Genomic DNA, 13,412 nt, shown 5'->3' with positions numbered 1-13,412 from the left:
AATAATGCAAAGCAGGGTGGGCATGGGATAGACAGAGCTGCAGCATAACAATGCAGAGCAATCTGGCACTGTTGCAATGAGGCAATTCCCCCATCCCTGGTTGAGATGGGGGAATCCCCCAGAAGTCCCCTGTGGATGTTCCCTGTGCTGGTGCTGTATCCCTGATGGGGACAGTGAGAAGTCTCATGGGGACTGCTGCTCTCTTCCTGGTTGGGGAGAACCCCCCAAGGATTCCCCATGCAGGGGGATTCCAGGGGCTGTTGCTTGACCCTACTTGGGGTATCACCATGGAGAAGGGTGTCTGGTGGGGGGAGCTCCTGAACTAGTTTTTCCCTGGCTATTGGGGGATCCCTAAGGGAGAAGCTCCTTTGACAGGTTTCAGTGCTGCTTCCTACTAACTATTTGGGGGGAGACAGATGGGGACATGGGGGTTCCATGCTGGAAAAGGCTCTCAGTGCTGCTGCCTCAGGACTGGCCTGTGGCTGGTGTCTGCGTTGGAGGGGCTCCACTGCACCCCCTGACCAGAGGGGGTGTCTGTGGCAGGGGAGGTCCTCCTGAAGCTCCCCAGCTGGACAGGGGTGTCTGTAGCAGAGGGGTCCCATTGCAGCCCCACTAGGCCAGAGGGGGACGTTGGGGCAGAGGGGGTCCCATTGCAACTCCCCCCGGGGTGTCTGTTGGAGGGGTCCCACTGCCACCCCATGGCTGGTGTAGTGGCAGTTGGGGGCATCTGCGGCGGAGGGATCTCAGTGCATCCGTCTCCCCGGAGATGGGGTGTCTGTGGCGGAGGGGGCTCGGTGCAGCCCCCCCCCCCGGTCAGCCGTGATGCGGTTCGGGCAGGGCTCCCTCCCACATTACAACCCGTGGGGCTGGGGAGGCTGCGGCGGGGCGGGGCCAGCCCCCGCTCTCCTCCCCGCCCCCCGCCCCGCCGCGTGGGCGGGCCCGCAGTGAGGTGCGCGGAGATTGCGAGCGCGCCGGCCAGTGGCTGCGGCGCCTGGGCCCTGCGGGTGGCATGCTGTCTCCGGCCGCGCTGCTGGCGCTGGCTGCGCTGCTGTGGCTGGAGCCGCAGCCGCCGGGCCGAGTGGCCGCTGCCCAGGCCGTGTGGACCGCCTGGTTGAACGTGTCGTGGCAGGAGCCCGGCGGCGGCGGGAACCGCAGCGCCGGCTGGAACGCGAGCGAGAGCGGCCTCTTCGGGCAGGACTCGCCGCTGCAGCGGGCGGCCGGGCTGCTGGTGCCGCCCGACGGCCTCAACGCCTGCAGCCCGCTCACCAACTTCAGCCGGGCGCCCGCCGGCCCGGCCTGGCTCGCCTTCATCCAGCGCGGCGGCGGCTGCACCTTCGCCGACAAGATCCGCCTGGCGGCCGAGCGCGGCGCGGCGGGGGCCGTCATCTACAACTACCGGGGCACGGGCACCGAGGTGCTGCCCATGTCGCACCCGGGTGAGTGACCGGAGGGCTCGGGTCCGGGCAGCGGGCCCTCTCCCTTCCCGGCTTAGCTCCCGGGGACTGCGGGGATCCCTGCAGTCCGCTGCCGCCGGGGTGCGCTGCCAGGTCCCCCGGCCAGTGGGCATCGAGGGGCACCGCCCCTGCCCCACCACCCCTCGGCCCCGAGCTGTGCTCGGCTCTGGCTGGGCGTCCCCCACTCCCAGGCAATGCTGCTCGCCCCGTGCGTGGCTGCCTCTTTCCAGGAGTGTCTGCGATCCCCCGCGGGGGAGGCCGGTGGCTTCCCCCTTTCCACGGGGCCGGGCTGGGTCTCCAGTGCCGTTCGGGATTCCCTCCTGGGGGTGCCTGCGTGCTGCTGTGCAGGGCGCAGGATAAGCTGACTGCGTGTGGCTGAGCCGGCGGCCAAACTGCGGCATCCATCAACGACCGACCCGGCCCAGCGAGCTGCCCTCGTTAGATCGCGAATCCTTCTCCCTACCAGCGAGGGCTCCGGTAGTTTCTCCGAGGTGTGAAGACAGAGGGAGTTTGCCCTGTGCCGATGGGAAGGAGAAGCCATTCAGCGGCAGCAGCGTGGGCAAAGCCCCAGACAACAAGCGGAGGAGACAGAAGGGCGATAAGGGGAGTGTAAGGACTGGTAGGATGTGGAGCATCTGAAGGCAGGGGTGGAGTTGGGGAGGCAAGAAGGAGCCTGACCTTGCTGTGGAGAGGCTAAGGATCATTGCAAAGACTAAAAGTAGGGTAGACCGGAAAGCTGTCTTGGCAGCTGTGTCTTGAACTGAACGCACGTGGAAAGGATGAGTGGGACAAGCCAGGCATGTAGAGGTGCTACTGTCTCCGCAGTCAGATGGAAAGGAAGATATTCAGGGGCAATGTAGAAATAGGAATTGGGAGGGTTGGATCTGGGGGATAAAGTGGTGATGATCAGAGGTTGCCAAGATTGCAAGCGTAGGGGAATGGTGGTGGTGGTGCTGTAAGGGGAAAAGGAAGAATCTGGAAAGACGGTTAACTAGTATTCTAGCTCTTGATTTTGAAAATAACCTTCTGAACATGAACTGGTGCAGTCCTGAATCTCCAGGCAGCTCCAGTGCTTACTGCTCAGAACTTTCCAAAGCTGTAGCAGAGTGAAAATGAACAAGAAACAGTTTTCAGCAGGGTGTTGGCCATGGACAGATGACGTCTTTACTAGTCCCCTCCAGTGACTTTGATCTACTTCAAAAGACAGGAGGAAATCCTTATGCTGACCCTCCTGTTACATTGGTATGAGTTCAGGAAAGAGTATCAGCCTAAACATAATGAGTTTGCTGTTCAAGGCATTTTGTTGTTGAATTTCTGATTTAATACATAACAATGCTAAATAAACAGGCTATTAGAGCAGCTTAAGGCTGAGCAGGTTGCTGCCTGAGTTCTCTGGGCTGGAGGAGCTGTGTGCTGTCATATGGCAGCATGTGTTCAGACATATGGGCTGCGGGTGGGAATTGTTTGGCTTTTTATTGCTACTAATCTAGTTAACTGTTGCCAGACTCTGCTTTTCAGTCAATTAGTCTACCTAGGTGGGCCAGAGAGAGAGAGGCTCTGAAGCCTGATAACTCTTCCAGACCTTTCTATTTTTGTCACAATTTTCCCTACATCCCACACAACAATAAACTCGGAATTGAATTAGTGTGGGTCCCGCCCTGTAATCTTTGTGTGAATTCATTTTTGTGCCTGGCAGCTTGTCCCTTGAGAGGTTACGTGGTGTTTCCAGTACAAGAATCAAGCCTTTCTTTAAAGCAAATTTACATTCTGCAGAAGTTAATGGCATAGGTTCCCTCCACTTGCCAGAGAAAGTTTCCTATTTGCCAATGGTGAGCGTGTTTTTTCAAACTTTCTTTGCAAATGAAAACTTAAGAGTTTGATAGTCGTGGTTGTACCATCAAGCTAATATTACATGGGAAGATACCTTAAGTTTGAGCACCAGAGTGGTCATTAAGTCTCTGTTAATAGAAAAAGTAGACACTTCAAAGAAAGCCCTTTTTATGGACCAAATATTGCAAAATGGTAACTAAGGGCAAACAGACAGAAACAGCATGGCTTAAAACTTGCAGGTTACTTTATTGGTCTTTGTATGTAATATGTAGGGCACATCTCTGGGAGTGGTTGTATTTTCTTGAGAGGAAAAGTTAATCAATCTTACAAATGAGATCTTCTCCCAAATAAAACCTGAGAAACACCTGGTGAAAATGAGGAAATATTATTTCTTTACTTATTTAGTGTTAATGGCATTTGTGTGGCTTTTCCCCGGTGTGTTTTTTCATAAAGCACTCTTGGGGTTTCAGTCTTGTAAGTTCCTGGACTTAATGAAGATAAATACATTAATCTTGCCTTGCCTTTTACTCCCTGTGATCTATAGATGAAGTTGGGGTGTGCGGAGAGTGGGTGTGCATGTACAGGTAGCTATTTAACTTAACAAATACACTGGTGACCCCCGGTTTTCCAAATGCCCTTTTAAGAATCTCCTTGGTACACACACAATTCACATAAACATCTGTGACATGCAGAGTTACATGCTGTGTTGTAGCTGTGTTGGTTTCAATATGTTAGAGAAACAAGGTAGGTGAGATAATATTACGTTTTTTTAAATAGATACCTTTGTAAAACCTACTTAAAGTTAACACCACGGAGTTTACTAATCACTCAGGAAGTATTGAGGCAAAAGTGATAGCAGTCTATGAAACCTAGTTGCTATCGGTAATAAAGGTAGCACATACTTGTAGCATAACATGAGTCATGTTTTGCATGAATTCCCCTCTGAAAAGAAACTACGTTGGAGAGGGCCTGTGGACTTGCCTTTAGGGATTTCTCCAAACTAGCATGCCTCTTTTGCAACTATTTAAATACCAAGGGATGGCACTTCTGCAAAACTGTCTTATTGATGCAACATTATAGGTGTGCATGGTGAAATACAGATTCAACAACACAACCCCCGCCTTAAGGAAATTAGTCTTTTTTTGTTGGTTCTGGACAGCATGTTAAATCTTGTGCTCTTAATTCTGCCATAGGAAGCTGGCAGAAGATGAAGTGCAGAGGGCAGTCACTTTACACTTTCCTCCTGTATTATGTCCATGGAGGTTGAGGTGGACAAGGAGTAATTTCCCCTTCATTTCAAGATGTATGTTGCCTTTGAGAACGGTGGATGTGTTAAATATATACAACTTCATTCTTGTGTCTTGAAGGCATGTGTCTGGTTTCTCTTGACAGAGCTTCTCAGAAAGGCGTTTCACTGCCATGTGACTGGATGTTAATATCTGCTAAGAGCTTTGCAGGCAGACTTTTAAAAACACAGTGCAAAGACTAATGTGGCCTAAACAGACTTGCCAGAGCATGGGCTTAAGCATGGGCTTGAACCAATGCCCCAGGGGCAGGAGCATCTCCTTACTAATCTGTTTAGCCAGCCAGTTGCCAACACAACATATTTTTCTTTCTCTTAAAATCCCAGTAAAAGGAGACTTGGCTAGTTTAATTGAAGAAGATGTTCTCCATGGTGTGTACTGTGCTCGAAGAATCTTCTCCTTCCCCTTTGCCCCTTGGGTGTAGTTTTGAGTTTTAGGCTAAGGGTCTCATACCGCAATCATTCAAGGCGTGGTGATGATCCAGCATGATGTATTACGTGCCCTGGGGTATACTCAAACTTTCAGGCCCAAGTATGGACAAAAAAATAGAACAGGAAGTTCTAAACCAGCAGCTTCCAATCTTTTTGTCTGAAACTGTTGCTCTGTAATATCTGACACATGGTACCTTATGAATCCTTGCATTATGCCCTGACGATTGCTGCATCTAATCTGTGTTGCTGCTATTCTCTCTCATTGTGTTCTTTGTCTGGCTTTGTTTTGTCTCCTATTTCTCACTGTTTCTGCTTCGTTACCTTTACTCAGTCTTCTGATCTCTTGTCTCTCCCTTCCCTCCATTGCTCTCCCCTATTATATTTTCTGTTGTTGGTCTTCCAACTACCGTATATCCTTGTGCCTGCCACTGACAATGCAGGCCTTTTTCTTCTCTTCCCAATCACCCGGCTTGCCAGGGATGGTGAAAGTTTGTCTGGCCTCTAGCAGAGGGTAGGAATACAGAGGAAGTGGTGCATAGAGCTCTCTGGTGATTCTGTGTGGTTTAGTGAAACTTTGTTGACAAGGCAACAGAAGAAGTGGAATTCTCTGCCAAGAAGAAGGGAATGGCAGTGTCTCACTGTATGTTCTTTGGGGAAGGAGTAGTAGGAAAGTAAAGGTGAAGTGAAGACATAAAAATACAGTTCTCTTCTAAAAATGAACTCTATGTACCTTAATATTTTTAGTGCTTGTGTGTAGTCAGTCATGCCTGCTGACTTGGACCACACTGCAGCTGTTAGCTCTTCACAGCAGTACCCAGGAGGAAGTGGATTCTGTTACTCCTACTGCATCACTAACAGAATTACTTGAGTTCCGTCAGCTATCTTTGTCCATGCTACTATGTCCATTAACAATACCATGGGCACAATCTGACTCATAGAACCTTTATTTACAGGTGGTGATGCTTGGGAAGGAAAGAAACCAGTTTAACTCTTGTTCCAGGCTCATCTTGTGGGTCTGACAACTGGAAAAAGCACTTGTAAATGGAGCAAGCGCATATCTTATGGAATTGCTGCCAACCTAAACATGGACCCTGTAATGCCAATCTAGAACCACAATTGGAACAAGAAGACAGACTGAAACAGGGAAGGAAAAACATGTACAGAAATAGCTTACTCACTAACTCGCAGGCCTTGGCTATCTTGTGATCTTTTTTTCTTTCTTTTTTTTTTTTTTTTTAACATCATAATTTCCCACCATGTGTATCACTGGTGTGACCCCTCCAGACAGAGTAACAGTGGGAATCCTAGTGTAGAGAGGCTGCCAGGATTTTGCCCACTGTCATCTGGGCAGGATTAGATGCCAGTTGCAAAACATCAGTGGCCAGCAGAGCCTTTTGTACACTTGTGCTCCCACTGGCTGAGCTGCACTGGTAGTAGCAATATGGGGGAAACCTTAAAGAACAAGTCTAGCGTAGACATTGCTGAAGGATGCCCTCTCATGGGGAAGGATCTGGTCTCTGTTAGGCCAATGAGAAACTGTCTTGATGTCAAGAAAAATTTTGAAATTAATTCTCTAAGGTGGCATCTACACCAGTGCAAAATCTATCTTCCAGTAAGTGTACAACTACACTGATAACAGTAGTGTAAACAGGGCTTGAAGCATCTTCAGTATAATATAAAGAAACTGGACTTTTATGAGCTGCTAAAAATGCCCCAAGACAAGTTGCTGAAAATGCCAGAGGCCTGTCTGCATGAGTACCTAAACTGCTAGCAGGAGTGCTGTACTGTTTCTGAAAAATGTGTATACATTTTCCTAATGTAGATTGAATTAATTTCCCACATGCAGAACTAAATCCTTATGTCAGGCATTGTATCTTCAAGCCCTCGAGTAGTTTGTCTGGGGAAGTACTTAATGTCAGGTTAATACAGTAACTCTTGTGCCTTTTTTGACACTAGGAAATTTTATAGTTGTAGTTCACTGTCAGTGCAGCTCTGCCTTTTGTACAACAGTTGAAGTCGTAAGCCTTGTCTTCACTGCACTGTTAGCTTGAGCTGTAATTCATGTTTTGCCCCACCTGACTCATGTCCACATACTGCTAGGTTGAGTTAAGTAGTGCTTTAAACTCCAGCTAGCTGGCCTGTGAGAGTGGGGTCTGGCTGAAGTTCCAGTGCATTAGCTTATGATGCAGTGGGGATGCAACAGTTTGAGTTACAACAACTCAGTAAGTACTGAGCAAGTCACTCTGTGTCGGGTGTTCTGTAGTGTGGTCACTTACACCATCACTCAAACTAGGCTCACTAGACTGGAGTAACTCAAGGTAACTGTTGCAGGAAAGACAAACCCGTAGTGTGATGATGAACTTAACTGATACGATAGGGGTTGCTGTTATCTAATTACAGCTACCACTGTTGGTACAACTAATACAGCCTCACTGAAAATGAATTAAAGCTACAGTTTCCTAGTATAGATTCTGCTTTTGCTTCAGCTGTACCATCTTGGTGAACATGCACTCAGAACAGAGGATGGGGGCTTCTCCAAAGATCAACTTTGTATAAGTAAACTTTCAGCTCATTTTTTGGTTGAAACCTAAATAAATTGGAGAAGTTCAGCTCCCTGGTATTTGAAACTAAAAGTTCACATATGCTGGTTTGATTCTAAGTATATTGTAGGCAAACATGGAACACTAAGGGAGAATCGGAGCTGGTGGAGAATGGATTTTAGTAGAGGAAATGATGGTGAAAACAGGTGGGGCTGAAGTGAGATACTGTTGCCGATACAAGAACATACAAACTGTTTTCCTCTTCATTAAGAGGTTATGGATGGAAACTTTCATGTGCTGCCAGACAAAGAACAAAAGCCCTCTTGGATGGACTTACACACGTGTAGTCTACAATATGTTGACTCTTTCACACATCTCTGTTGTGACAACTTTCCAACTCCTAATACAGGCTTATCTTCTAGACGTGCAATAAATGACTACTTTTTCCCATTGATTATCAAGCTTATCATTTAGGTAGCATTCTTCTTTAAAAGCTCAAACATTCCTGTACATTAAGTAACATTTATTTTTAGACATTTCACTTTAAGAGGCTTGTATTATTTAATTAGTGTGTACAGATTGAGAGCCAGATTAAATGTTTTGTTTACATGAGTCCTCTATCTTGAAATTAATGGTACATCCATTTGTCAAAATTGCCATTAATAATTCACACAATACAAAAATAGCCAAATCAGATATAATAAAATCCTACCTAATACCTTTTAGTATGTAAAATACCAAGGATTTGATGGAGTCTGGCGTAATATTTATTTAGTAACGTCATAAGCACTGAATCTTATCAACTAGTAAACTTTGGTTTTAATTATACTCGTTTCAAGATGATGGTACCTTTCTGTGGCAGGCTGAATATGGTTTCAAAGTACAATTATATGGGCTAGTAATTGCTGACCTCTAACTTACATTGGCCTTCAGAAGCAAACATTTGATTTAGGGAAAGATTAAAACAGAGCAAGACCGAAGTACATAAAATGAGTTCAGTTAAATTTAAAGGTCTTTTTAGTAGACTTGAAAGAACCATGATGTTAAGTGGTTTTCCTGTCAGGTACATTAATAGCAGTGGAAATTCCTTAAATGTTAAGAGTAATATGTCTTGAAGATCTGCCAAGAAAGATTCTTTGCAGGCCACTGGTCCGTTTGTGATCATTTTTTCAACTTCTTCCAATGCTCAGATCATGACTCTGCTGGCCGTGAGTGGCATATCATCTGGTTTTGTGAGTGCTAGACCTGAGGGGAACACAGCTGTGCAGATATTGGCTAAATATAACTAACAAATGTATTAAGGAAAGATTAGCTAGCCAAGCAGGGGTGTTGCTTTGATGAGACGTAGAAGTCAAGAGGCAGTCTCTGGGGTATCCTGTGTTAACAAACAAGGACTAAAAGAGGATCTGAGAGCCTAAACTTGGAAGGTGGTGAGGTTAAAACCTTCAATGCCAATAGTAAAATTTATACTGAAAAAATTAATTGCTGCTAGCATAAGTGAAAACATCTCTCTTAAATTACTAGAGGAAGCAGTAGTCAGAAAGAAGACTAGCTGTGTCTTGTTCAGATTTGTTATGAAGTATGGTTTTAGAAACGAGCAATAAAGGAAACTAAACTTTAAAAGAGTAAAGGCTTGATCTGTGATAAGTGTTGTGATTGGTATATGTTAAAGTAGCCTGGTTTTTTACACTATATGTGAATGGTAGATAAACAATCCTTTGCTCCTTTTAAAAGAAAGCAGACTCCTAAGAACTGTGAGGCTGGAAGGAAACTCTTGAGTTCATCTAGTCAACCCCCCCATGCTGGGGAAGGACCAAGTACTTACACCATCACTGACTGGTGTTTTGTCTAAGCTGTTACTAAAAACTTCTAACAATAGGGATTCCACAATCTTCCTTGGAAGTCTGTTCAATACTTAGACTAACTTATAAAGATAGTTTTCTTCACATCTATCCTAAATCTCCCTTGCTTCAAAGTAAGCCAATTATTTCTTGTCCTACCTTCAGTGAACATGGAGAACAATTGAGCACTATCCTCTTTTTAACAGCCTTAAAATATTTGAAGACTAGCAGGTCCCCCCTCGATCCTCTTTTCTCAAGACTAAATATGTCCAGTTTTTTAACCTTTCCTCATAGGTCATGTTTTCTAAATCTTTTATAGTTTTTGTTGCTTTCCTCTACACTGTCTGCAGTTTGTCCACATCTTTCCTAATTTGTGGTGTCCAAAACAGTATTCCAGCTGAGGCCTCAAGGCCAAGCAGAAGGGGGGCACTACCTTACATGTCTTACATATGACAGTCCTGTTAATACATGCCAAAATGATATTGGTCTTTCTTGCAACTACATTGCGTTGTTGATTCATAGCCAATTTGTGATCCACTATACCCCACAGATCCTTTTCAGCACTACCCGTGTCTAGGCAATTATTCCCTATTTTGTAGTTGTGCATTTATGTTTTACTTGTGCAGTACTTTGCACTTGTCTTTATTGAATTTCATCTTGCTGATTTCATACCGTTTCTCCGATTTGTCAAGGTTATTCTGAATTTTTATCCTGTCCTCGAAAGTACTAGCAACCCCTCCCAGTTTGGTGTCATCTACAGATTTTATAAGCATACTCTTCACTCCATTATCTAAGTCACTAATGAAAATGTAGAATGGTACCGGACCCAGGACAGATGCCTGTAGGACCTCACTAGATTCATCCTTCCAATCTCATAGCAAACCATTGATAACTACTCTTCAAGTACAGTCTTTCAACAATCTATGCACCCACATTATGAATACCATAGAGATTGTCCATGGTAGAAAATGGAGTTATCTGACAACGTCAAATGTGGTTACCCTTATCTACCTCAGGTATGTCTTGATGTGGTTTTTTTGCATGGCTCTCTGCTCATACCAGACACAGCAGCTGCAAAAAGAGCACAGGTGGATCTGCAACTCTTTCAATACATTCTGCACCAAGTAAAAATCTGCTTGATAGTTTTTTCCCTATCTTGAGCTTGAAACGTCTTGTGTCCACACACAACTGTCATATAAATATTAATTACAATGTCTGATGCCAGGTTGTTAGCTGAGACCAATACAGTATATGGTGGCTTCTCCACAGCGTGGATGAGCCATAGTGTTGCAGCTGCAATAGGATCTTAGCTCTCAGCTACAATGCAGTGCCTTGTGTTTGGGAAAATTTCCCAAAGGACTCTGTATCCAGCACAGTTGATGGATATTATGGCATGAAATTCCAGGCTCTTGGAATGCACTGATACTGCCCAAGGTGTGGTTATATGGTAGTTTAGCTGTACTGAAACAGTTATGTCTAACACCATTGTTCTTTGGATTTACTAAACTGTTGCAATGACAATGATTAAATAAAAAACTTAATGAAGTCACGATACTATAAGTTTTCACTAACCTAGTGTTAGGGATATTGGCTTTTCTTGCAATTGCATCATCCTGTTGGCTCAGCCAGTTTGTGATCTGCTATACCTTGCAAATCCTACAGTCCCTAACAGGCTGATAACTCTTGTCTGTTGCATCTAGTTTTGAACATGGCAGCAGGCAAACCCATGTTTGACTGTAGTCAGAGACTTGGGAAGTCATTCCAGGAATGTCCTTCAATTGAACCTGCATATTGTCTAGGTTATTGTAGGACGTAGAGAAACTCACCATTATTAAGCAAGCTCTGAGGTGTCACTTTCTAATAAGAACTCCTGGAGGAGTATACCAGGGGGGATTAAAGAGATTTCAGTTACTGCACTGATTTACAAGAAAACAACAAAAATGAGTTGTTACTTGTAATGGAATTTTTAAATTGCACCTCTGAAGACGTACACAGGAAACATTTTGGCTTATTTCTGTGAGTCCTAGAGAATAGTTAGGTTGAATGAAATCTGGATCCGGTAACTGAAGTACATAGCTACTCACAGAACAATGTCAGGAAGAAATATTAGTGGTGATGAATGTAATCTCATTTGAACAGAATAAATAGTATATTCCACAAAGCCAAAATTTACTAGCAGTTGCTGAATAACTTTACTGAAGAGCTTTCAGAAGGGAGCATTGAACAGATTCCATGAGCTTTGTAAGTCTCTCTAGAGGATTTTTTTAAATGCCATTCACTAAATAGGAAAGACAATGCTTTAAACTGAAGTTTTACTGAACAAAAGGCAATGAGCTGTCTATAGAACATCCTCTCCAGTTTTTGAAATCTCTAGCTAAAATACTGTTCTAACAATGCAGTAAAGGCTGACATTTTAAATATTAAATGTTAGGCCCTGACTCTTCATATGAAGCAGTAGTAACATTTATAGAAACGTAACTTTGAGAGACAAAATAATTGTGTTAATTGTAAGATTCAGCTCACAAGTGATCACTTATAATTCGGTTTAATCAAGTTGATAATCTGAGGAATACAGCTGGAGAATATGGAAAGTCACAGAACATGACCTTGTATCCCATCATGTGTCTTCTGAACGCTAAACTTTCAATGTTTTCAGCATTGTGGAAATGACTTTCCCTGTCTTCTCTAAATCAGTGTATTGCTGGCTATGAAGGTAACCTTGCAGAATAATCTTTCTAGACAAACAAAGGTGGCGGCCGCAGCAGTAGTAAATATGTACAGTATGTGCTCTAGCCAAGTTTTGTTTGTACCCATTGAAATAAAGCTTGCAGGTTTAGAGTGCAGCACTTATACACCTTACACTGTGTGCGCCTTGGAAGAATTCTTCCAACCGAAGGCTGACTCAAAAGCAAAAAGATCCCTCACCAAGCCAATTTGATTGCTTTTGGAGTAATCACAGGATATCCCTTGTGCAGCTTCTGAAACAAGAGCTAAAGCACTTTTTTAGGTTTTACCTCTGTCCTCTTTAACTGCAGTGTCTTCCTAGAGAGAATTTGGAATTAAATAAGGGACAAAATCTATAGCTATGGGGTTAGTGCAGAAATTACTGGGTGAGGTTCTATGGCTTTTGTGCAGAGGAGGTTGGACTAGATGATCATGATAATCCATTCTGGTCTATATAATTTTTGCTGTATACAGACTAACACGGCTACCCCTCTGGAACTATTTATAATCTATGAATTTATAAGGCACAGAGTAAGAATCATGTCACAGGAATTATTTAAATTTGCTGGAGTTTTTAAATCTGCAGTGAGGGATGTGAGGCTCTCTCTAGGTTCCTAGCTGAGGAAAAATCTAGGAAAAAAAATGCAGCCTGGAACTTTGTAGTGCCATTGTATTTTCCTTTCATTTTTACACATCATTTCCATTGGCTGTGACACCTGACTCTTTATTGTGGCAGCCATTCTTGTTTTACTGGAAAGTATTGTTTCTGATAGGATGGCTGTCCAATCTTCAGCTCTGGCTTTTCTTTACAATTCTGTTCAGTTAGTATCACTATTTCAGAACACAGAAATTCAGAATGAAACCAGCTTGTACTCAAAGTTGGCTAGCTTACTTCTGGCAAAGAAGGTTAAAAACCAATAGTATGCTTCACACAGTTAATACTATCTCGTTGTTGGAGGGAAATTGCTTTCTATTCCCAGTTGGTGACCAATTTCTAGCCTAGGTCATCCATCCAGCTGATGTTCAAACTCTTCTGTTTTTTCTCTGTCCTTCATGTGCTTCATGAAGTGGCTCAACTAACAGCAGATGGTGAATCCTGCACTCTGAGCAAGTACTGCATGCCATACTTAACAAGGATTGTGGCTGATTATCCAGCACTGGGCACTTCATATTCTAGTTTGAATGTCTTTATAAAAAAGATGCTCTAGTTCAAACAGGAATCAATTCAGGGAAGCCCTGTGGGCTGTGTTGTTCAGGAGGTCAAACCAGATCATCACAATGGTCACTT

The 13,412-nt window shown here is 44.4% G+C and overlaps 1 protein-coding gene across 1 annotated transcript in view; it reads left to right on the top strand.

Moving 5' to 3' along the window:
* The first annotated feature begins 977 nt into the window (after positions 1-977).
* The window catches only part of RNF128 (ring finger protein 128), a 47,745-nt gene continuing 35,310 nt past the window's right edge, over positions 978-13,412 (top strand). The window contains exon 1 of the mRNA XM_067548142.1: positions 978-1,436. Coding sequence (XP_067404243.1) covers positions 1,010-1,436 — 427 coding nt within the window. The 5' untranslated portion in view covers positions 978-1,009. The remainder of the gene's footprint in view (positions 1,437-13,412) is intronic.

The sequence above is a fragment of the Emydura macquarii genome, unplaced genomic scaffold (assembly GCF_026122565.2).
Source record: "Emydura macquarii macquarii isolate MOO-44397 ecotype Brisbane River unplaced genomic scaffold, CSIRO-AGI_Emac_v2 contig_1253, whole genome shotgun sequence".
NCBI lineage: Eukaryota > Metazoa > Chordata > Testudines > Chelidae > Emydura > Emydura macquarii.
The sequence above is the reverse complement of the archived record's forward strand: the minus strand, read 5'-3'. Positions and strand labels throughout refer to the sequence as shown.